General features: G+C 36.6%; 1 protein-coding gene across 1 annotated transcript; it reads right to left on the minus strand.

The window, feature by feature from the left end:
* Positions 1-7,053: 7,053 nt before the first annotated feature.
* LOC121873016 (store-operated calcium entry regulator STIMATE-like) lies at positions 7,054-25,274 on the minus strand. Its single transcript, XM_042376273.1, has 7 exons — positions 24,963-25,274; positions 20,850-21,065; positions 19,765-19,909; positions 17,967-18,088; positions 14,962-15,158; positions 12,104-12,217; positions 7,054-8,576 (listed from the first exon to the last, which is right to left on the minus strand). The coding sequence occupies exons 2-7, from the start codon at positions 20,962-20,964 to the stop codon at positions 8,442-8,444; spliced, it is 828 nt and encodes a 275-aa protein (XP_042232207.1). The 5' UTR covers positions 20,965-21,065; positions 24,963-25,274; the 3' UTR covers positions 7,054-8,441.
* Positions 25,275-25,336: the final 62 nt, after the last annotated feature.

The raw sequence follows: 25,336 nt of genomic DNA on the forward strand, positions 1-25,336 counted from the left end.
ATGGCATACTGTATATACACAGAAATTTTACATATTGTAATTGGGAAAAAATAATCTAAGACTCCTGGATAAATACTTTCTAAAATTTTGAGGTTGTACTGTACTTATATTAGTAAGAGAATAATTACAGGCCCCCCCCCCATATTTGCGGAGTTTTGTTTCACGGTCCTCTATTATTCGCGGATGACACCCTGGATGTACCCAAGAATGTCTGTGGGCAGTTTTAAAGTTGCCGACATTTTCGCGGCTGGGACAGGGAGCCATTCATTCTAGAGATTGTAATTTCCTTTATCTGTATTGTATATATGTATGTGTGTGAGTGTGTGTGTAGACACACACACACACAAACCACATACAAATAAATAATAATGGGAAAATTCTCTCACAAATAATCAGAAACACATTTATTAATAAAGCACGAAATTGAGGGTAGACTCATATTTATAATAAATTTGTTTCTGATTATTTGTGAGAGAATTTTCCCATTATTATTTATTTGTATGTGGTTTGTGTGTGTGTATGCAATACAGGTGAAAGAAATAATTGTCCTCAGGGCAAACACATAAAGGGAATATAAATTTCTTTGTACACAAGTAAAAATGGACACCCCGGTCAGCAAATTTTATTCGCGGATTTGGCAATTCGCGGCCATTTTGAGAACGTAACCCGTGCGAATTTGGGGGCCCCCCGTATCCCCCAAGAGCACATCACAATCAATAAACAGCTCGTCTACAATGACCAAGTGTTTTGAGAGCAAATTATAACTTTCTTACACAGTAACCCTTTTACCACTTTAAAGTCAATCGAAATATAATGACTATACAGAATTAACCTTTCATGTTTATATTGTATTCCAAGTTGAAGCCAAACAAAAATTTAAATTAATTTTAAAGTACATTTTCAACTACCATGTATACATTATAAAATATATTATCTATTACACATTATAATTCAAGACTGGTGCATTTTACCTTTCATTAATGAGACTATAAATTTTGTGTTCTATCTCTTACTAACCTCACTTTTACCATAAAGAATACTAGGCACAGTTGAAGGACTTCTATATTTTGGTGTAAAAATTATGGAATAATCATGAAACCCCCATTTTGGACCAAAATTGTGAAGAGTGGCTCATGTATAAGCTTAAGTATATGGGTTGGGCACTCAAGGAACCCTAATCTAAAGTAACTATAGCTAATGTGAAGATCTGTCAACTCTCTTATATTAACTCTAGCCCTTAAAACTGTATCTCAGTCGCCACTAAACGCTGACGGGTAGCAACTCAAGAAGCTGCACAGCAATCCACAACCTGTTCTTCACTTGAAAGACCTGGTCACAAAATAAAATTGTAGAATCAACATCACTTCCAGTCAACCTTTTAAGAATTCATGGGATAGGGGGAGGGGTGAGAATTCAGGATCAATCCTTCATTTATGAGAGAGGCAGAAGAAATGATCCAAATGCTGTGACCCACACCACAAAATGAGTACTGTGTAGCTATTACTACTACAATAATAAAGGCTAAGAAGCCAGGCAATAGGAAAAACATTACCTCTTAACATAACATGAAAAACTGTGTACATCAATCTAAAACATTTCCTAAAGCACAACAAAAGAAGCCATAGCATTCACCTTCTTCTTTAAATAGAGATTAAGTCAGAAAACCCACATGTGTTCTGGACTAAAAGGTACTGTTGGAGTTAAGGTGGCTCTATGTTCACTTTGTGGCTGGGGTTATCAAGCAAACAGAGCAAGCTGCACAATGATGAGCAAACTTTTATGAATAACTATTTTCAGCCTTCACAGGTGACTGATTTTTTAAGACACCTTTTTAAGGGCTCAAGTTGCTACAGGGGAGTTGGGGGACCTTCACATTAGCTCCAACCACTTTAGTTTAGGATTCCCTAGGTTCCTAAACATATACAGGAATCAGAATTGAAAGGCATTAGGATATAAAGACATGATCAATGCTCTTGTTGTACTGATGCATTAGATCCAATATCTAACTAAATTCTAGCTTCTAAAATGACTTGCTCTTCTACTTCTCTGGCATAACTTCTTGAACTAATTAACAATATACAATCCATGAGTGCAAAAATTAAAGTACTAAAAATAAGTTTCTGCATTTTAAAAAGCTAGAATTTCACTATACTTTTTTGTAGAATATAATTTGCATTGATAGTACTTGGACCCATTGGTTACCCAGTTCTATTATATGTGTATAAAGCCGTCAGTTTATAACATATTGTAGCCAACAGTTTACTACTCAAGAGATTCATTAAGAATACAAACTACAGATGACTGCAACTGTCCACATGTACACACACACACACACTTAAAAAATAGTTACAGTATTTTCTTGATTTAACTAACTAATTCAAGCCACCCCTTTCCGTTAAATCGAATTTCCGTTATTTTCACTCGATTTAGCAAACTAGTTTACTAAATCGAGAGTAATTCCATTATCGCTCCAAATGCGCCACTTGGCACACAGGGTTTGTTTACATCAACTCAGTCTGTGTCCTGCCACCAACATGTATGTTGTTTACTGCTACCTCTTGGTCAACTAACTACTGTGCTTAGACATCATGCCAAAAGTCTCTCAGAAGTCTTAGAAAGGAAGTGGTGTGGGGGAGAAAGTCAAAAGAGTGCAGCTATCAATTGGAAAAAAAATTGGAAATAATAGAAAAAATTTAAAATAGAAAAATATAGAAAACAAACACTGAACCCCCTAGTTTAAGGTAAGCCATGAATAAAGTTTCTAAGGACTCTAAGTACATATCATGTGTTTGAGGTGTCTCCGTAGGTGTGAGCGTATTAACGGAATTGATCTCGATTTAGCGAACTATTTTACTAAATCAAGCGAAAAATAATGGAAAAAATTCCTTCTGCTAAATCGAGTTTGTTATATTGTATTCTGTTAAATCGAGAGTACAGTATACTGTACTGTAATACAGATGCAGAACATAACTCGAATGATAAAAACAAATTATTACACTAACTTAATGCACAATACATGGTATACATAGATATACAGAATACAGGTATACAATACATTTCTGCTTCCAGCCAAATTATTCAGAAGAAACACGATACAAGAGGAATCTAAATGACTTCTCAAAATAAAGACCATAAATCAGGATAAATAGTTGGCCAATATTATTATAACAATTGTTGTGTGAGGGTAATGAAGCTTGCACTAAAATGTTGCCTTCCATTTGTTAATGCCAATACAAACACAATGAGTATGATGCCAGGATAGGGTTACAACATCTGCAGTTCAGCTAAAAATGAATTGCAGTATTAGGCTACTACTGTATTGCACAATGCTGGTGGGAAAAGTATCCAGTCCCAATAACTAAGAGTAAAAAATTATAGTATTACCCTTATACAACATAATAAAAACATTTACTGGTAACAGTTCAGAAAACAACATTAGCAAATAGCATTGTTTCCAATACTAGTAGAAATGATAGTACTGTACTGTAGTAAGATACAGAGGAATAAAAATAGATATAAAACTTAATAAAAAGATCCCACAAAAATCTGACCACAAAATTCTGGTTATCTCATAGATAGAGGGTATAGAGATGAATACAGGTACAGTATCTATTAAGTAGTATATAGAATGGAGTAATCACAGCACAACAAGGGTAGAAACAGCGCACATAACACACAAAAGAAAAGAATTATTTACTGGACAGTTTTCCAGGAGATATTTTGTCAGCAAGCACTGAACTACTGCACTGTGCAATTTTCTTGACAGTAAAATGTACTCACATTAAAAGAATACAAGTTCCCAACTTCTAAAATCTAAATTACTTGGACGCTCCTAACTTATGACCCTTACTCAACAGATGCCGTTATTACCATCTGTAAGAATCTCTTGTATCACTACTCAAGGAAGTCGTGTATGGCAAATTTAAAAAAGACCTATAAAGAGTACTGTAGTTGTAGTTTGACTACAAGACTGAGACACAGTCTGAACACCAATGACGAAGGCACTCTACTTGAGGCCTAAACCATCCCTATATCACATTATTTGATCGATAGTTAGGAAGATTAATTTTTAAGCAATGGATAATCTTAAACCTAGGTTTCTTTTTGGTTAATTATACATTCTTATTCCCAAATGTGAACACAGTAAGCATCTACCTTCTTATGCAAGGTTCTTCATACAAAATCTTATATTATTGAAGTTAAAAATTATCTCTGTATATTTCCAATTCTGGAAATATGCAACAATAATGCAGCCACCTTGTGTTTTAATTCAACACACTTACAATAGATCACAAAGATATATACTCTGTCCATATCCTAATTAATCATGTCTCATTTTTATCGAGGCAATATAGTAGTATCACAAAATCCTTCTTTCACACACACCTGATGTGTATACAGTACACTTCCACGAGTCTCACATAACAGAAAAATCATACAAAAACACATGAAAAACATGTTTTTACAAAAAATCATTGTACCTTAACCCCGCAAAACTAAATACCCTGTATTATAAGGTTGCTTGCTACCACCATGGTTTACATTGTAGCATCACAAATCTCAGAGAAAATGTTAAACCTGTCCATGGTCACTGCTGATGTCAAACACCTGGTCCTTAAGGATATGTAATTTTAAGCAATTCTCTTGAATTCAAAGGTATTTTTTCTGGGATGTAGGTCTAGGTTTCAGATTACCGGTATATATCTATTTGTTTATACACTATACTGTAGGTGCTTTGTGGTTTTACCAGAATGGGTACCTATTTCCATAATGCATCCTTACATTTGTTTGTTTTAGTTTTTAGATGTGATAAAAAAAATATGACCACAATACAGAGTAACTCCTGTCTTGCAAGGGGTTAAGTTCACCTTTTCAGGGTCACAATTATCCAGTGAATTCCCTAAATCAAGTTTCAATAGGAACTTATGTTTATGACTTTATAAAATTAGAAATGCCAACCAACTGCATTAAAGTATATACGGTACCTCCTGAGACAAAAAATACAACAAACTTAATAAAGAAGTATACAAATATAATCCCCATTGATATTTGCTGTCTGAATTTCTTACCATGTACTGAATATGGAAAATCTCAGCTGGTCTAAGACTTCTGAAATTTCATCTGGACTTACTGCCTAAATACTACCACCATGACCAATACTCTCCACACATACATACATACATTCTCATAAGACAAAAACTACAATATTTTGCATTACTCCGTAGAAAATGGTTCCCGAAGTATGAGGTGTACTTTACAAGAACACTGTTGATGTTATAATACTGAACATGGAAGTTATTTCTTCAGGAGAATTCATGAAATATATTAATATAAAAAAACTAATTCCATACTCTGGAAAACCTAACGCTCAAATGACTGACCTTTTACTGTATTCCTTATATCATATACTCACTCAATTTTCATCTACTGTACTACAATGCCAAACTTGAATAAATCATATTAGATATTCATGTAAAATGCCACTATTTTACTGTAAACCACACCCTGAGAAGCATAGTACAATGAACTTACTCTACACTGCACATGAAATAATTCTTCTTAACATGGTATAGATCAATAGTATTTTAAATATTAATTCCTGCATTAAGAAGGCCTGACCAATCCAAAATATGTAAATATAGCACCTCCACTATAGTAACACTTGATGTGAAATCATGAACAAAATAAACATATCTTCCGTTATTTATAATAAAATAGGGCACATAAATATGCAGCAACTTCTTTTATAAAGATAAGTTAAACATGATACAATAGAATCCCAGCTATCCAGCACATTTGGAGATTGAGAGTTGCCGGATAAACAGTTTTTCTGGCAAGTTGAAAATCCCTCTTAGGATCCCCCAATACACACTGCTACAGACAAACCTCACAAATTAATCTAAGAAAAAAAGGAAGTTTTATCTTACTCAACTCGATATAAACAACGTGACTCGGAAATAAAGAAAATATAATATAATACTATAAAACAAGAAAAATTAAGAGCATGGGCGTGTATGTGTGGGAATTGAACTATGCTGACTCGCCAGCCTAGCTGTTGCATTTACTGTTACATGTATTGAAACTACAAAAGTTGTATGGAAAAATCATTGCAATACAGGTGCTCCTCTACTTAAGAACATTTGACTTACAAACTTTCAGAGATATAATCATCATCATCATTGAGGGGAGTTACCTTCCAGAGCAAGTGTTTAATGTGGATGAGACTGGATTATTTTGAAGAACATTCCAGATAGAACAAACATTACCTTAGAGGAGAAGAGTGAGCCAGGTTTTAAGGCTGTATTGTAGGGTAGAGCTGTACTAAATATCCATTATCTTTTCATTTTTTACTATATGTTTGGTATCTATAGGAGTACAGTTGGATTTACTAATAAGCCTTAGGAACATAACTCGTTTGAAAGTAGAGGAGCACCTGTACTCTTTTTTTTTTCACAGGGAATAGCTCACTCGGGGACTGGTCATCGACCCGCAACAGAGCCTAGGAGGGGCGAAAAAATAAGAGTAAAAAGAAATTAAAAATAGAAGAGAAAAAGATTATATTAATCTACACCACGAAGATGCCAGAAAACCAGCTTTTTGAAGCAAGACAGATTGTAAGAGTATGGAAACACAGGAAGGCAAAGCATTCCACAGTTTGGCTGCGTGAGGAAAGAAGGATGTACTATAATGGGTTATTCTAGTGTGACCGACATCCACAGAGAAACGGTGGGCACTGCGGGCAAGACGAGTGTTATGAGCCCACGGTCTTGCCGGCGGTACACAGGATGCCAAATTCACCTAACATTGCCCGTTAAAGTACCTGTTAAAGAGAGAGAGAGAGAGAGAGTGAGAGAGAGAGAGAGTGAGGGAAGCAACATTGCGGATAAGAGAAAGTGAAGAGAGATTATCAACTAAACGAGGAGAGTTAATAAGACGAAATGCCTTTGATTCCACCCTATCTAACAGTTGGACAGAAGAAGAGCCACCACAGATATGAGAGCCGTACTCCAAGTTAGGACGAATGAATCCTTTATAAACTTGAAGTAACTGCTCAGGAGTGAAGTAGCTACGGCATCTTTACAGCATTCCCAGCTTTTGGGAGGCAGCTTCAGCAATGTTGTGTATGTGTGGCTTCCATGACATATTAGAGGAAATGGTGAGGCTTATAAATAACGAAAATCTAATATAAAACTATTAAATAAGAAAAAATGAAGAGCATAGGTGTGTATTTGTGGGAACTGAGTGTGTACATGTGGTATGACTACTTTACTGACTCACCATCACAGCTACCGTTTTATTGTTAATTGCAAGGAAACTACAAAAGTTGTGGAAAATTTATTACAATATTTTAATGTGGCTTAGAAATAAAGAAAATATAAAATACAACTATAAAACAAGAAAAATTAAGTGTGGGTGAGGATGTGTGTTGAGGTGGAGGGTTATAAATGTGAGGCCACGCTCCCTCCCGATGTGATGTCATGGCATACACATAGCACAGAGCAGCAGCCACACGCCTGTAAGTCAGCTGAGCTGAAGTGGGTCGCGTTGTCCAGAGGATGGTTCGAGTGTGGAAGGAGCTATTTTTGTACATAAAATATGTGCTACTGTACGTTATTTATGCTATGTATTTAATTTATTGTTTATCATAGCAATCAATATGGCAGCTCTCCTCATTGCAAGCGGTATTCAAACTTACTTTACAAGCTGATTTTGGAGGATTTTTTATTTCTATTGTTCATTTTAGTGATGGTTAGTTGAATCTACAGCTTGCCTGGATACTGGATAACTGGGATTCTACTGTACGTACATGCATACCACACCCAAAAATGGGGTAATAGCATGGGTTTTAGTGTGTAATACAGGAGTCAGTTGAGGAGATAAGAGAATTTTGTGAGAAAATTTTTTAACTCTAATAATGAAACTGAAAGTGCTATGCAATGATAGATTTACAACATAAATAGACCTAACTTATGCTATCACCCACTAACTGAGGTGTTGTCTTCTGGACACAAGGGGCTTTGGCAGTCAAAATGACAAGTGAACAACACTTGACACACTAAAATGTGTGATGCTATTGATACTGCCTGACACATGATTTAAAATGCATCCTTGGACTGTCAATGAGCATTGTCCCCACAAAGTGTGGTGTCCCCTACCACTGCAGGAAAACTTGTGTAATGCATATATTAAAATGGAACAATAAAAGTGTTCCAAAGGGATTATAATTAAGACACATGACAAGTAATAGTGGCAAATGTACATCAGCTGCACAATAAATATGACAGATATGAAGGTTTATTAGTAAACCTTCAAAAGTACTTTTAATAATAACTACTGTACCTTTAGAAGTTTCTGAATGCTGGACCCCATAAATCCCTTGCATATTTCATGTGATCTAATAATGTGCTTCCAGTGATATTTTCTACAATATTGTTACTATGTTATGTAACAGTCCGTCCAACATGTCTTTCCTGGAGATTCTCATGTTTGCCCAGTAGTTCATCATCATTGGAGGATGATGACAGGAGGATGTCGAACTCATCTTCGTGATGCACGTCATGGGGCTTGTATCGAACCTGGACAAACATACAGTACAGTATATCAATTGGGAGTAAGATGACCAACACTGATAAAATACCACCAACAGGACAGCTAGCCTTTTATTTATTTATTATTATTTTTTATCAAAGTGGTTAACCCTTAAGCCCCGGGTTAGGGTGCTGCTAGCAGAACACCCCCCCCCCCACTGCTGGGATAAATAGAGAAAAAAATCAACTTAAAAAAAAAAGAAGGGAAAATAGGCGGACGTTCTGGAACATCACCCGGGGCCTAAGGGTTAAGACAAATGTAAACTAATCTAACCTAATGATTCTTGGGTTGTTTTGGTTATGTTTAATTATTGTCAAATGAATAACATACAGCTTAACCCTGAACCAGCGGTTCTCTTTGTATGAGGATGTCTTTACTGCATTTGAGGCAGTTGTACTCATATGAGTATCGAATATTTCCAGCTTCAGACTTGAAATTTGCGGGGGATGTACGGGGCTCATGAGCCCTGAGGGTACCTATGTCGCCACCTCCACAGCATAGTGCATCATTACCAGAAGCCTAGTGTCTCAGTTCCCTCCAGAAAATGGTGGGTTCACACGCATCTACTTACCATCCCCCACCACCACCACCACCACCACCACAGACTAGAAAACGTCTTAGAACTGAAGATTATCTGCCCATGGGTCGATTCTCCTGTTCTTGTACAACAGTTCTACAACTCCTACAATATCGGGTTGGTGTACCTTCCGTAGTGTTTCAAACTCCTCTCTCTTATCAAGGAACGTGTCAGTATTAGTGTACATGACATTCAAGCTAGAATTTGTTCTCGGTAACGTCTCTGCTCTTAGTAGTAACCCCCCCCCCCCATTCTCAGAAGCTGCAGCATTTGCTAAGTACACTGTATTTTGCAGGGTGTGGTTAGAAATGCCATTGTTTACAAGGCGCTCGCCTCCTCCCAGCTGATAGGTGGAACTAGTGCCACCTCACGGGCAGGGGGTAGAGCAGGTGGAGGGTGCGCTGCTGTCCCTTGGCCCCGTGTCGGCACACTTGCTTCCACTACCCTCTCCCTGAATATAACCCATGTACACTTTAGGTTTCATGTTTATTCAAGACATCTTCAGGTTATGAGACCCACTAATCCCCCAGCCAAGAAAGGGTGACCTGACATTCCATCAGAAGGTCAGTAATATGAGACCACTAATCCCCTACCCTACCCGACCTGACATTGCTCCATGCGAGTGGAAAATACCAGTCTTTGCTGTAACACATAACTTCACTCACTCCCATATCATAAAGATTTTTAATTTTCAAATATATTTATTTTATCAAACTTTTAGATAAACTATTCTGGATTATTATAGAAAGGAAATGGAGTTTCTAACTTAATTAGAACTGCATTTACAGACTCCGGTAGTTAGACTCAAGGAAAACATCCCCAGCACCCAGAAACATTCTGGGGAAGTGGGCTAGTGTCTGTGTGTGCAAGATGTCTAGTTTAGACACTCAGAAACTTTTCCCAGTAACCAGAAAAGATTCCGGGTTTGAGAAAGTCGTCTGGTTGGCCGGAAACCTCTCATCCCCGGAAGTGCTTTGCACCAACTGTTCTGGCTAACCGGGATATCAGTGTATTTGCTTTTCTCAGACTTTCACATTTTTCGGACTGGGGTCTGCCGCAATTAGACCGATTTATTGAGGTTCTACTGTAACTTTCATAAAACCATTTAAATGTTAATAAATAAAACTCAAAGCTTGTGTAGAAGGCTGTCTTCCTCCCATATTATCCACTCCTCCCCCCAACACCAAAAAGAAACGGTAAGACCCATCTTATCCCCGGCACTGGGAGAGGTGGTTACACTGAAGATCTCTGAGACTGGGGCATTCCACTAGGAGGTATTGAATAGTCAATGGGATAGGCAGTCACCACAATGAGTCAGCAGTGTGTGGCCAATGCAGAAGCAGGCTAAAGCAGTCTCTCGGCGGCATGACAGTCCCTCATATCCCTAGGCACCCAAAGCAGGGTGGATGTCACGGAGCTTGTTTGCTCTGACAGCATCCCACCTGCATTTCCAACTCCAGCAGATGGCAGCTCTTATTACTGTTTTCATATCAGAGGCAGGTAGAGGATCCAATAACGAGTGAGGATAAAATATTCTTATAATTTTTCCATTATCTATGTCATATTATATGTCCAATCCCAACTTATAAGTTTTATTGGATTATTTTTAAAAATCCTTAAATTTTGGCCTTTGGAGTGTATGGTTCATTGACATATATGCCACCGTGGTTTAGGGTTAAGAACCTTGTTCATGGAACTTTTTTAACATTGTCAATCTTGCTAACAGGGAAAGCATCCAATAATTATATATTTACTGAACCTGAGGTTATGAGGAGCATTTACAATGCTTACAATAACTTTTATCATAAGATATACAAGTTTAAAGATATTGATAGCATTGTGAAGAAGAAAAATAAAATAAACTGACTCTCTCCTCAAAAGATTGAGTGATAATTCTCCAGGTATGAAATTAGAGGCGGTATATTATGACTAGTTGCAATTAACCTAGTAATGTACTATACACAGCTTGAATATTTTGGCCAAAAAATTTCATGGTTAAGCAAATCAGTTTTAAATTTAGCCAAACACAAACTTAACTAAACTTACTATAACCTAACCTAACCACAGGTAGTCATATGATCAGGCTTACTTAACTCAAATTTATTATCTTCTCCACTAAAGGACACTCCTTAAATTCGATTTAGCCATACACTCTTTGACACAAAAACTTAAAATACTACTATGTTGAATATGAATATTATTAGTGTTAAGCCTTAATAAGTTCACCAATGTTCTTTTATGGATATATACAGGTATACTGTAATAAATTGCATACCATTAATACATCAGCTTTCTTTCTTTGTAAATCACAGCATTCTGGGAACTAAAGAGAAGAAGAATGATGGAGAATTCTAAAAGAAAAATAGCAGGATGTTGAAGAGCTCTGGGAATAACAGAGAAGCAGGATGTTGGAGAGTTCTGGGGATAACAGAGAAGCAGGATGTTGGAGAGTTCTGGGAATAACAGAGAAGCAGGATGTTAAAGAGCTCTGGGAATAACAGAGAAGCAGGATGTTGGAGAGTTCTGGGAATAACAGAGAAGCAGGATGTTGGAGAGCTCTGGGAATAACAGAGAAGCAGGATGTTGGAGAGTTCTGGGAATAACAGAGAAGCAGGATGTTGGAGAGCTCTGGGAATAACAGAGAAGCAGGATGTTGAAGAGCTCTGGGAATAACAGAGAAGCAGGATGTTGGAAAGTTCTGGGAGTAACAGAGAAGCAGGATGTTGAAGAGCTCTGGGAATAACAGAGAAGCAGGATGTTGGAGAGCTCTGGGAATAACAGAGAAGCAGGATGTTGGAAAGTTCTGGGAGTAACAGAGAAGCGGGATGAGTTTTAAAGATTCTAATTGAATATTATTGTTCTTTTCATAAATGTCCTTAAGCTTTGAGTATTTATAAGATCTAATTTCAATTTGTTACCTGGTAAATGTTATCTTACCTTGGAATATCCTCTTGAGCCAGACGACCCATCTGATAAGGCATTCTCTTCATCTCTGACTGCTTGTCTTACCTTCAACATCAAGAAGTTGTCGGTCACCCAGAAGATGAGAGCCTAGTCAATAAAATTCAAATTTACTTTCATTGAAGAAGTTGCTTCTTTTAAACAAACCCCACTTTGGAGTACAGTTATAAGCTATTTTCAACTTGCTTTCTGGTGATGAGTGGATGAGTAATGCACTGTAAAATATTCATCAAAAATCTATATTGATATCACCTGGTGTGTCATACAGTGTGAATCATGCACCAGACTTTTCCCAAGTACACTCAGGTCCAAACACACTAGTTTAAATATTTAGTAAAGTCCTTTAAAAACTTACCTTAATTATACAGTATGTTATGTTTTTATAATATAATGATTCTGATCACTGTGCTGGTGGCACATAACATACATGTAGTTTTATTTATTGGTGAGGAAATGACTGCTTTAAAACCATAAATATATAAACATTGGTATATGAAGAACAATAGCAGGAAATTTAAAAAAATCCATAGATACTACTTGCAGCCATCTCCAAACTTACATTATAATGGTGTTTGGTACTTGATTTACCATTTTTAGTATAAACAATATACAGTATAGTAATAGGGAAATGATGGGAATCATTTATAAACAAAATCATAAGACCAACATTAATGTGACACATCAAAAGTGTTTGGCTGGTGACCACTAGTAACACACCCTAGGTCTGAGTTCATTTTGGGGTGGTGATGGACCACAGCCCCAGGATCCCAAGCCCTGGGGTTGTATAACAGAAGTTTTATTGCATCTTCATTCTTTTTTAATTATATGAGCCTCTTTCTTGCCTGGACCCAAAGAAGGAAAATAGAATTCTAGTTTGATTTCTTCTGGGAAGCAATAACTGTCAAAACAAGTAAGACTCACAACATTCCAAAGACACAAAATTAAAAGATATAACACAAGTGGCTTGCACTAAGCACCAAGTTATCTACAGTAAGGTGCTTATTAATCTTTTCAAGTTCTCAGAGATAAAATACAAACATCTACAATTCAGTAATAATGAATAAAATCACTATAAGTGCACAAAATCAGGTACAGAATGCTAAATTAAATCTAAGATTATGAGCAAATATTCAAAAGGAACAGACAAACATACATCTCCCGGGGTGAAACAGGTCTCGACCTGCTGATTGTTTGACTGTATTTTACAATGTAACAATCTATTTCTGTGGGGGAGGGGGTAAATTAAATTTAGGATATATGGATGAATTTCAAAGTTGTCTCCAATCAAAAATGTGGTCACTGACCAACTTAACCTATTCTTGGAATGATTTAACAATTAGTCAGACATGAACATACAGGGGGCCCCCAAATTCGCGGGGGCCAGGTTCTCAAAATGGCCGCGAATCACCAAATCCGCAAATAATTTTTATTCAATTTCGAGTAGTAATCTGCACCTAACCCTATTTTCTCCATAAGCCCTGTTATTTCTATTACGCGAATTTCTATAACACGATGTTTTACAAGAACACAACTATGGCATTATAGCAGAACTGACTTATCCAAAACCAAGTACAAACATTTATTATCAAAGATGAATTGCATCTGTCTGCTGTTGTGGTTTATTTTGGTTCGTTATTACACGAGTGATACATATTAAAAAAAATTAAGAACAAAGGTTTTCCTGCACTACACCTGTATATTTCAGCAGTTTTTTTTTTAGCAAAAGTTTAGTTTAATGAGCACACAAACAAGCCTTAACAGATATCTAACTAAGGATGATTCATTAGAAAATTTGTATAGTTCTCGAGAGAAGGATAAAGATAGTGTAACTTGCTGCAGGAAAATTTGATGGTCAAAGGCCTCCATCCTATATATATAGGTGAGTGCTATGGGACAAGAGTAAAGCTATCTCAGGATGTAAATCAAGTGTACCAAAAATCAATCTTGCTGGGTCTTGAAGCAAGCACAGGGCTAGGATCTTAAACCTATGAACATGGCAGACATTAACATTGAATATTCTAGTGAGTGATCTTAACATCACTCACTGAAAATCAGCAGGTTATATAAATGGTCTATATTTACAAAGACAATTACCAGGTTGACAATCCCTTATCCGAAATTCCGAAAACCTCTGAAAACCAAAAGTTTTTTCGTGGAGCATCACACACCCCCACCCCCCTCCCCCCCATTGTTTTTTATTTATTTATTTATTTATTTTTTTTTACCAGGGATCAGCCCACCTGGGCACAGGTCACTGACCCACATTGGGGCCTGGAGGGAGAAAATGTAGTAATGTAGTAGTAGTAATAATAATAATAATAATATATAATAATAATAATAATAATAATAATAATAATAATAATATATAATAATAATAATAATAATAATAATAATAATAATAAAAAAGAAATGCAAGAATGAAAAAAATATCAAATGTGAGAAACACGACCAGGACCTATGAATTATTATTATTACATTTTCGCCCCCCAGGCCCTGATGTGGGTTGGTGACCTGTGCGCGGGTGGGCTAATCCCTTAAAAAAAAAAAAAAAAAAAAAAAAAACCCTAACCTAACCTAGTCATTCTCAAATCCGAAAACTTCCGAAATCCGAAACACATCTGGCCCCAAGGATTTCGGATATGGGATTGTCAACCTGCTATTACATTAATGTATATTCACTGTACAGCATATTTTTTTAGAAAAAAAAAACTGCTTTTTCCAATGCAAAGTAAAAGAAATGATGTATATAACTGAAAATGGCTGATAAAGAGCATATTAGAAAAATAATCAGTGACTAGGTATAAAATGGAAGACTGAGGTCTAATTATACTTACATTAATAAAGAAAGGAATGACTAGAACAACGATGACTACTCGAACTTGTTGGTCAGTAATAGGAGCCAAGATGAGGTCCCTTATGCTGGACCAAAACTGGAAAGCTAAAAGCCCTGTGATAAGGACCTTCTCCACCACCATGATGCCCACATATAGGGCACACTGATGACCCCATGCTCGCACAGATGGAGGCCGACCTGCAGAGTAATACAACATAAATTTCCATAAATCAGATGTCATTTTCCAAAAACCATCCATTATAAAAGCTTCAACACAGGTATGTACATATAAGGGAAAAAAATATATCCTCAAACATGTCAAAATATCATTAACAGGTTTATAATGAAAATTTTTGGTGTACAGTGAAAGACAAAGTCTGTTCCCGGTTGTGTCCAATGATTACGTAAATCTAGCAAAACATAACGATAGCCTTGACACAACTACATCGTCCCAGTGATGTCTCATATGTATTGAATGGTCCAATAAAGGTTCATGAAACAACATAAAGACAGAATCTAGGGGTACAGTAGGTAAGCTCACGTTAACCACTTCACTGTGGGGATGCCACTTTTAATATTTCATATGGGTAATGCCAGATGATGTTATTCTGTACAGAGAGGACCCCGTACACAACACAACAGTGCGTAACAGAGACGTGACCGTTCGCCAAAGCGGTAACGAGACGATCATTTGGTGAAGAGGATAAAAGAAAGGAAAAATAACAGAGACGTGACCGATTGCCCAAGCGGGTAACAGGCCAATCAGTGGTGAAAGAATAAAAAAAAAAAAAAAAAAAAAATAGTTCAGGCAATCACCCAGCTCAGCAGACTCAGATGTGTGGCGGCAACTGTGGTGAGTGTGTTTGCCATGATACATTTATAGCCCAGTGACCCGCTGCCTCATAGCACATTTACTTCCCACATATACTCTTTATTTTTCTTATTTTATAATTCTATATTATATTCTCCATATTTCTAAGCCACATTAGAGTATTGTAATTAATTTTTTCACAACTTTTATAGTTTTATTACAAGTAACAATATACGAGGCTCCTGAGTTGGTGCGTCAGCCACATAGTTTATTGCCAAAGCCTTGGCTAGAACCGCCTCCATACATGTTCACTTCTCACGCATACATGCCCATGCTCCTCTTGTTTTCTTATTTTATAGTTTTATATTATATTTTCTTTGTTTCTAAGCCACATCGTTTATATAGAGGAGAATAATTGTTAAAGAAGTCAATTTTTCTGAGAGCCGCACCAGTAGTCAGTTGGCTGACATTGTTACATGTAATGAAACTATAAAAGTTGTGGAAAAATCATTTCAATACTCTAATGTGACTTAGAAATAAAGAAAATATAATATAAAACTATAAAAGAAGAAATATGAAGATCATGGGAGTGTATTCTGTGTGGGAGGTGATGGTAAATGAGGAAGCAGTGGGCAGTTTGTCAATAGCGCATCTGGCAACTTGGTTGGTTAGGCCTGTTTCAGTTTAAATGTGCACCACACAACCACCTCTGCTGTAAGTTTACTTTATCCTCTTTGTCACTGATTGTCAAGTTGATTTCAGCAGAGAATATTTATGAAAAATAATGGAAGCATAAAAAAGCTAAAATTATACAGTACAAGATAAGTGCGCACACTATATCGCAGTGGGATGTGTTACCTCTGCCGACCGACCCTTAGCATCTGTTGCTAAGGGTCAGTTGGCAGAGGCACACAACCCAAAGCCCCTCCCCTGCTCAGTACACGTGGTTTACTTACAGACATTATTTTTATTTTTAAATAATTAAAAAACTAACTATTGCAAATATAAAAGCTGGATCCCCGGGTTATGAACGGATTCCGTTCCTGAGGACGTTCTTAAGTTGGAGTTGTACATAAGTCGTAACACATGCAATGTGCGTACCGTACGTACAGAACAATGTTTAAAATCCCACTATATCATAGCCTAAGTCCTTATACTGTATACAGCACATCTAAAATCACCTGATTTAAGACAAAAGAAGAAACAATGACAAAATACAGTAACTTAAAGTAAAAAAATAAGTCATGAGGTAAATACAAAATACCGAAAATTTCAAATTTAACCACGTTCATACCGGCGGGCATTCGTAAGTCGGGGACCACCTGTAGTGTACTGTACTGATGATGATAACCTGAGACAATTAACATCAGTATGGCAGGCACCCAACTCTTCAGAGCTAAGCAGTAACCATTTCTGAACTCTTACAAGCATTACTATCTATTAATGTCATACCTGCAACATTTATTTTTAAATCTACAATTACCTGATATAAATGAAGATTTACAGTTACAGAAACCTTCTTTTTCCATTTGCGTCTGCTAACATCACTGGCGGCATTGTAGCCAAGTTAGACTCGTCACTGTAACCACCGGGCTACTGGGCCAAGCTGTGAGGTGTTAGGGTTGTTTTCCAACTTGTATTTTCGGGTAGATATACATAACTTCATTTATTTATTTTTACACAATTACATGCACACACCATCCTACTACATCCAGTACATATTGTGAAAAAAAAGATATTGGAGGCATATTGTGTTGTCTAATGGTAGACCCTGCTGCCATATGGCACCACAAAAATTGCAGGGTCTCAATTGTTCCTCATACTATTGACAACACAACATACATATATCATTGCTCATTCTGGTTTTTCTTTTTGTATTCATTTATGCCTATTAAAAATTATTATTATTATTATTTTTATTCATTTATAATAATTTTTTTAGGGAGCAGAGTGCAGGGGGAGCATTGCTTGGGAGTGTGAGGAGGTTGAGTCCCTGTTGATCTGTGTTGCAGGAAGTGTATGCAAATGGGGATTGTGTTGAACTTTCATTTACAGTTTTAATAATACAGTACAGTATTTTTTGTTGTAACTTATTTATTGGTATTATTTTTATTTAATCCTTACAAAAGTTTTTCAGAGAGAGAGAGAGAGAGAGAGAGAGAGAGAGAGAGAGAGTTGCCATGTACTGTACTTACCATACTCCCCAAAGATAATGGTGGGGATACCCTGCTTCTGGCCAACATATATACTGAGTCTAATCCCAGCCCAGATGACAACCAAGCCAAGCGTTGAGTCAAGTAAAAAGCTAATGATGTACCTGTAAATAAAACAGAATAATGTAATGTCACATATTTGGAAGTATAACATGAATACATATACATCTTAGAAATCAGACCCACATGAAATGATGGATTGATCTTAAGATCCTATTTTATATCTGAATGGGACTGAGCAAATATTTATCACCTAGCAGGTCTACAGAGTTGAATTACCATGCCCTAAGACCCCAATTTGTTTCGCTGGAATTTAAAATTCAAATAAAAAAACTGTCTTCACCTTTAAACTGGAATACTTTAAGATGTGGGATGATGGCACCTTAAAGAAGGACCTAAGGCTATAAAGGTGTTTTTGTAGAGATTAGAAATTTAAATTCCATTTTATTATTTGTTTGTTATTGGCTATAAGTTGACATCATCATGGTTTCCACTTCAGATCCAGCAAACCTCAGCACCTAAAAAGAAGGGAAGGATGCAGTGCTGCTTGATTATAACTCAACTTTAAAATGGACTCTCCGGACCATCCCACTACCTACAACCTTAAGACAGGATCAGGCAACTCTCTATAATACAGCCAGCTAAAAAAGAGGAATACAAAATACCAATCAGCTCTTCAGTGCTATACTCACCTTCCTATCCCCAATGGTAGTAGTCCAACAAAACCAATTAAAGGACAGAATAAATAATTGCTTGATTGATTGATTTATGGAATTTAGGCTCAAGGCCAAGCACTGGAACCATAAGGCCATTCAGCACTGTTTGACAATTAGTGGATATCCCTTATATAAAAAAACAACCACATCCTACTAAAACAAACTTAAAACAGCTGATGCTTCACCACCCTACAACTAAAGGAGAGGACAAGTCTAACGGAGAGGACAAATGGATTTAAAAAATAAATAAAAAATTAAATAAAAAAAGTCTCACTTTCCACCATGGGACCACCCACCACAGCCAGCCCAAGTCAGTGATAGTGAGGATATGGACTTTGAGGGGTTTCACAAAGAGGCCCTGCAAGCCTGTGTGGTGGATAGTGATACAATTGATACAGGTGAGGGCCAATAATCTGCTCTCTGCCTCGGAACCAACCCCCCATCCCCGTGCGCCCAGCCATCTTTTCTACTTACGTAAGTGTTATAAAACCTAATATTATTGATATTTCTCTTAAATATTAATTGTGTGTGCATACCATCATAAAATTAAGATGTTATTTTTGCTACAACGTACGTACTGTGTCGGGAAAAGTGGAGTTTGGGAGTCGGCCCAGTCTCTATTTCAATTAATCCAATATGTTCTGTTATTTCGTTTATGCGTTTCTCGTTTTAAGCGGACCTCCACGGGTTCAATTGACCGCGTAAATGCAGACTATACTGTATACAAAAAAAAGTATGATTTCAATATTAATATTTATTTTTTCCTTTTAAAGTGGACTTGATATCAATATTGATTATGAACACTTTGGCTGCAGGCCAATTACTTGAAAGTCATCCTCAAATAAAATAATTTTAGCAGAAGCCTTAGAACACAAAAATAATATGGAGGGCAGATATGCTAGAGATAAGAATGACCAAGATGTTATAATTTGTTCACTGCACATGAAACAGACTTACCGGTACATCAATAAAACTAACCAAAAATTGTAAATTAAATTTATACTGCAGTCAGTTCTCCTATACAGTATATTCATATACAGTACATAGCAGGATATTTAACTTACCAAGTACATGGATCCCCTCTGAATGCTTCTGAGAGAAAGACGTTGCAAAAATGAACAATCATGGCTCCTAAACCTTGCTTGGAAGTGTCATAGAACCACACCAGCCACGACCTTCGATGCTTCTTCGGCTCACAGAATCGTTTCACTGAACAAGTACAGTAAAAAAATTTATAAGGTACCGGTATACAAGCTTTGGATATGTTTATGTTATATCAGTCCTTCCTGGTCTCTCTCACACAGCACTTCTCCACTTTCTTTACAAGTCTCTTTACCCTTGATCCATATCACACAAAAGTGGCAGAGGAGGACAAACCATATATACAAACAGATTAATCAAGCGCTGGACAATATTGCACTGTCATTTTAAGTGATGATTTCGTTCAGTTTTGACCAGCCTCTTTTGTCTGTTTGTTCGTTTGTAATAAGCTAATAAACAATAATTCATTGGACAATATTAGTTTAAGTGCAAAATAAAAATCAAGAGAAACCAACTCAAGCTTCTTTTACAGGAGGAATTTGAAATACTGTGCTTGTACACTTCAAACTGTACTGTATTAAGGTAGATCTGGTAACTGATAAGCAGTTACAGTACACTGATATACTGTACCACATAATATCAGATCAAGAGTAAATTTGGAACTTTGTTACCCATTTAACACTGCAGTACTGCTCATTACAACTTATAAAGGCTTTTATATTTAGTGGTTAATAATAATGTATTATAAAACTGGGACCTGTTGTACAGTCTCATTCAAGATTCTTCGAACACTGCTGGAGACAACTGGCAACTCCAGGCCGCTTGTTTACAATAGTACGAAGTATAATATAATACGAAACAGCAAAGTCCAACAATTAATTAAGCAATGGGGAACTAAGTAACCAATCACCGATCACTTTTACATTCATTCATAATTTTTACTACATATTATAGTAAACAAACAGCATTGATTTGCCAGCTGTCCCCAGCAGGGTTCGGAGAATCTTGAACAAGACTGTACAATGAAACCAGTATCAACATGATAAAATTTTAATTAAACAATTGCTAGTAAAGTTCAGTAACAAAACTAAGTAACATTTTTACTTACAAACCAGAAGACCAAATGCTAAAGAAGCTAGCAGTGCTTGCACAAACCAGCCATAACTATTTGTCAATGCATCTTTCCCACAGCCACTAGTATCAATAGTAGTGTTGGTAGACATACTTGAACTGATGTGAACTATAATTAAATCTGTTTCCTCTTCTTTGGCTATAGATTTTCTTTTCTTGAGCAAATTCAGTTAGTTCATGACATGTTGCTCACCTGAAAAATGTAATCATGTATTGCACAACCAAATTATTAACGAAATATATACATTTAGTGCATTAAATAAATCATAATAAAATTTTCAGAAGGAAGGCAAAAGACAGCACTAACCAAGTACAGGTACTCCTCGACTTACGACCACCCGAACATACGACCGCCGCAGTACATACAAAATTTTTTCCAAATTACGTATTTTCGAGTCCCGGCGTAAAAACTCTGAGCGTTTTCTCACCTTCAGTAGCAGCAACAGCCTGAGCGAAGGTCGTATGTAAATAATTCACTTTAAAAGCAGCAATAGCACCTTGATCCATGGATTGGATGATAGAGGTAGTGTTAGGTGGAATGTAGACTACCTTAACAGCAGGGTGCATGTCGTCCAGGTGTGGTGGGTGTCCCGGAGCATTATCCAAAATTAACAAAATCTTGAATGAAATCCCTTGTTGCAGACAATACTCCTTGGTTCGTGGAATGAAACAAGTCATGAACCAATCCTCAAACAGTACTAGGGTCATCCATGTTTTCTTGTTACTGCAATAAAACACTGGCAGTGTGTGTTTGCTGACATGTTTAAAAGCCCTTGGGTTCTCTGAATTATATATCATGAAGGGCTTTATCTTGAAACCAGCTACATTCCCCCCCAACAGAAGTGTGAGTCGGCCCTTGAATGCCTTGAATCCCGGCATTGCTTTTGCCTCTTTGTGGATGTATGTCCATTCAGGCATGCGCTTCCATAATAAGCCAGTTTCATCCACACTGAATATTTGCTCAGGCAAATAATTTCCCTCCACGATGACACGATCTAGCTCCTCCTAAAAAAGCTTCGGCAACACCAACATCAGCACTTGCTGCCTCTCCACTCGCCTTTACACTATGCAAACTGTAGCTTTTCTTAAACCTTTGAAACCACCCATGACTTGCTGTCAAGGTTTGATCGTACTCATCTCCTGCCTGCTCTTTCAGGCTTTCGAGCAGGCTTCTTGCCTTAGCCTGTAAGGTTAGAAGGCTTAAGGGTACACGCTTCTGCATCTGGTCTTCCATCCATATCACAAGTAATTTTTCCATCTCATGAATGGGACCTTGTCTTTTCTTCGATATTATAGTTCCCTTTATAGGTGTTGTTCCTTTCACTACATCACGAATACCTTCCTTGTCCTTCAAAATAGTGGATATGGTCGAGAGCGAGAAGCCTAAGTTGCGTGAAATTGTTGCTACAGTTTTTACATTTTCATGCTGCATTATTATCTTCATTTTCGTCTCAAAAGTAATTGACTGTCTCCTTTTCTTCTGAGCACCACCAGCACTCTCACTTCTACACTTGCCAGTCATTCTAAAGTCAATTAGATTGGCCAAATATTTTAAATAAAAGTTAAAATAACTCAAAAACTATAAATTTCCGACGGAAACATTATAGCATAAATATTTTTTTCTCTATCTCCCCATATATGACTCAATATTCAGTTTGGTGGTGGCAACTTCTAAATATTGACAGTAAGAAAATAGAAATCAAAACAAATAATGCGTCGGCAGGTTACTCGTCAATATTAACCCACGACAGCTTTGTCAGCTATCCTTGGTCAAGTTGCCTTACTGTTTACCATTGTCATTTACCTGCATTGTCTATGCACACAGGAAACTGTACCATATACTCCCACAGCCTACGTGCACTATATACCTAAAACTATAAAAAGTTTAGTTTAACGTGTAGATTAATGCTGCCAACGATTCCAGCAAGTACACACTGCTTTTCCACCATAATTTTTGTTGTTAATTGCGAGTGACGGGGTTCTCATTTGAGGAAGTGTTTATTTTTTATAATTTATATTATAATACCATCGGCGAGCCATGGAAGGGGGAGTGCGTAGTGCGCGGGTTGTCTGAATCGCATTACCATGCTATATAATAGATGACCCTACTCTGAAAATATAGCGTTTCCCCAATAGGAGAATACATTAGGTTAGGTTAGGTTAAATAAGGAAAATATTATTTTTTTTCCTCCTGAAAATAACATCTCCAATAAAAAAAGCAGCAAAAGTCATGCATTAATGATTTTTTTTTCTTGGCGAAATCACTCGCAGCAGTTAAGTATACATTTATCAACGTTTACCTTATTCATGTTTTCGGTGTTTAGTAGGTGATGGCGTTGTTTTTGGTTTCCAGTATGTGTTGTTTTCAGTGTACAGATGAGGAAGGATCCATAAACTCTAAAGTGAGTCTTAAGATTTTTACAAGTTAGGAAACATTAGATCAGGATTTCAAAGGTTTGTTTGGTGTTATTTTTAGTATTTTACCTTACATTTTCCCTCAGCTTTAAACAAGTAATACTGTTGGTAATTTTAGCAAATACAATACTTGAAAAATATAAATTTCCGAAGGAAATGCCATAGAAGAAAAGTATCTTAGAATAGTCGGAACTATGTGAAAAAACATGTTTTAATTAAGAAATTGAGTTGGGCCCACTTATGTAAATTTACCTATAGTATTATTATTACAACAAACATACCTGGCAGTGGTACAGTAAAAGGTGATCTATCACGTGGCTGTGTTCGAGGGTGTGTACAATTCTCTTCCACAATGACAACCAAAGTTCCGATAATAAATATAGAAGAAAAATAAACGGTAAAGGTGTAGACAATGGCTACCACCAGAAGGAATTGTTGGAATTGGTTGAAATGTTTTTTACACACTGATATTATGATATTAATAACAAAAATGGAAAGGACAATACATAGAACCTAATAGAATCTGACCTAACATACCCATAGGTTGGGTGTGTTAGGTCAGGTTTTATTACGTTCTATGCATAATTTTTTTATTAATTATTTTTATATAATTTTACGGCATCTGTGGACATATTCGTAGGATCGCGCATTACATTGAAAGTTGTTGTTTTTCGTAATATGTAAGTCTTCCGCATTTTGGACATTTGCAAGTGCTCTTAATTAACCCATAGTCACAAATGAAAGATATCAAGCGAGATTCATCAAGAACTATGTCTGATAAATCATCAACAGAATAATCACAACCTACGCACTTCATCACAGTGAGGATGTGAGGAGACGCAGTTAATAGAGGATTGTTTCGAGGGTTAATGGTATCCAAAATAATTAGAAGAGAATGGAATCAGTCTAAAAGATCCTGTAAAAGTAAAAATATGACACACTTACATCAATTATTGGTTCTATATAGATATAAAGAGAGAATGCATTAAATAACTAAACAAAAGAACAATAGACCGGTATTAACGTAATGTAAAGTTCATAAATATGCACATTAATTTTATTTAAAGGATCAGGATTAATGGTACAGAATTTATACGGGGTGTCAACAACGATCAATGGAGAAGCAGGAAAATTGTAACGCGGGACTCATTAAAGGTAAGAAAATGATTTTAGTGTTATAATACACCTTGAGACATAATTTTAGTGCCATGACATCAGTGTTCACAGTGTTTTTAACCAGAAATTTCCCACATCCTTCATGCCCTGCCCACTAACAAGGAATTTATGATCATAGAGGTAAATGAAAAAAATTCTTAAAAAATACCTAAGATCATCATATAAAGTTGTCGTTTCTTTTAATATACTTAAAAGCATCAAAACAACAAGGCTAAGAAAAAATAAAGAAAATCAACAAACAACTTCTGGTGGTGACCATTGTCTACACCTTTACCAAATAAACACCTATTTACTTCAGGAGACAACAATGTTACTTCAGGAGACAACAATGTTACTTCAGGAGACAACAATGTTACTTCAGGAGACACCAGGGTCACTCAGCAAGACCTGGCCGTCCATACTTCCTTAGTCTTCTGAAGGTCAAGAGGCTAAAGTAACAGCCAACAGTATGTGACTTACAACATATGGATGGCAAAGAAATGACTCATGATCTACTCACGTCATGATGAAGGTGATCTGTGACCTTAACACTTGACAGTTCCACTCCTCTAACAGCTTTCTATGGTAGTCTGTTCGGTTCTGTGCATTAACTCCTTCTTTCACTTGTAACTCCGTCCTGCTAAACAACTAATGAATGTTTAGATTTGTATATAATAACATACATATTGATACTTTCTGATTTATGGCCCATTCTTCATTTTCATGTGTAATAAACTGATGAGGTTAATATAGTTTAACACAGAGGTTTATGACAGTTGAGACTCAGTGTGTTGGTGTCAGTGGCCGCCATCTGTTGGGCCCAGGGTACACTACACTCACCCTACACCAGTGTTTCTTAATTTAAACCTTTTTTGTGTCAATCCCACGTGAGTC

Source organism: Homarus americanus, unplaced genomic scaffold (assembly GCF_018991925.1).
Source record: "Homarus americanus isolate GMGI-L3 unplaced genomic scaffold, GMGI_Hamer_2.0 scaffold11022, whole genome shotgun sequence".
Classification (NCBI taxonomy): domain Eukaryota; kingdom Metazoa; phylum Arthropoda; class Malacostraca; order Decapoda; family Nephropidae; genus Homarus; species Homarus americanus.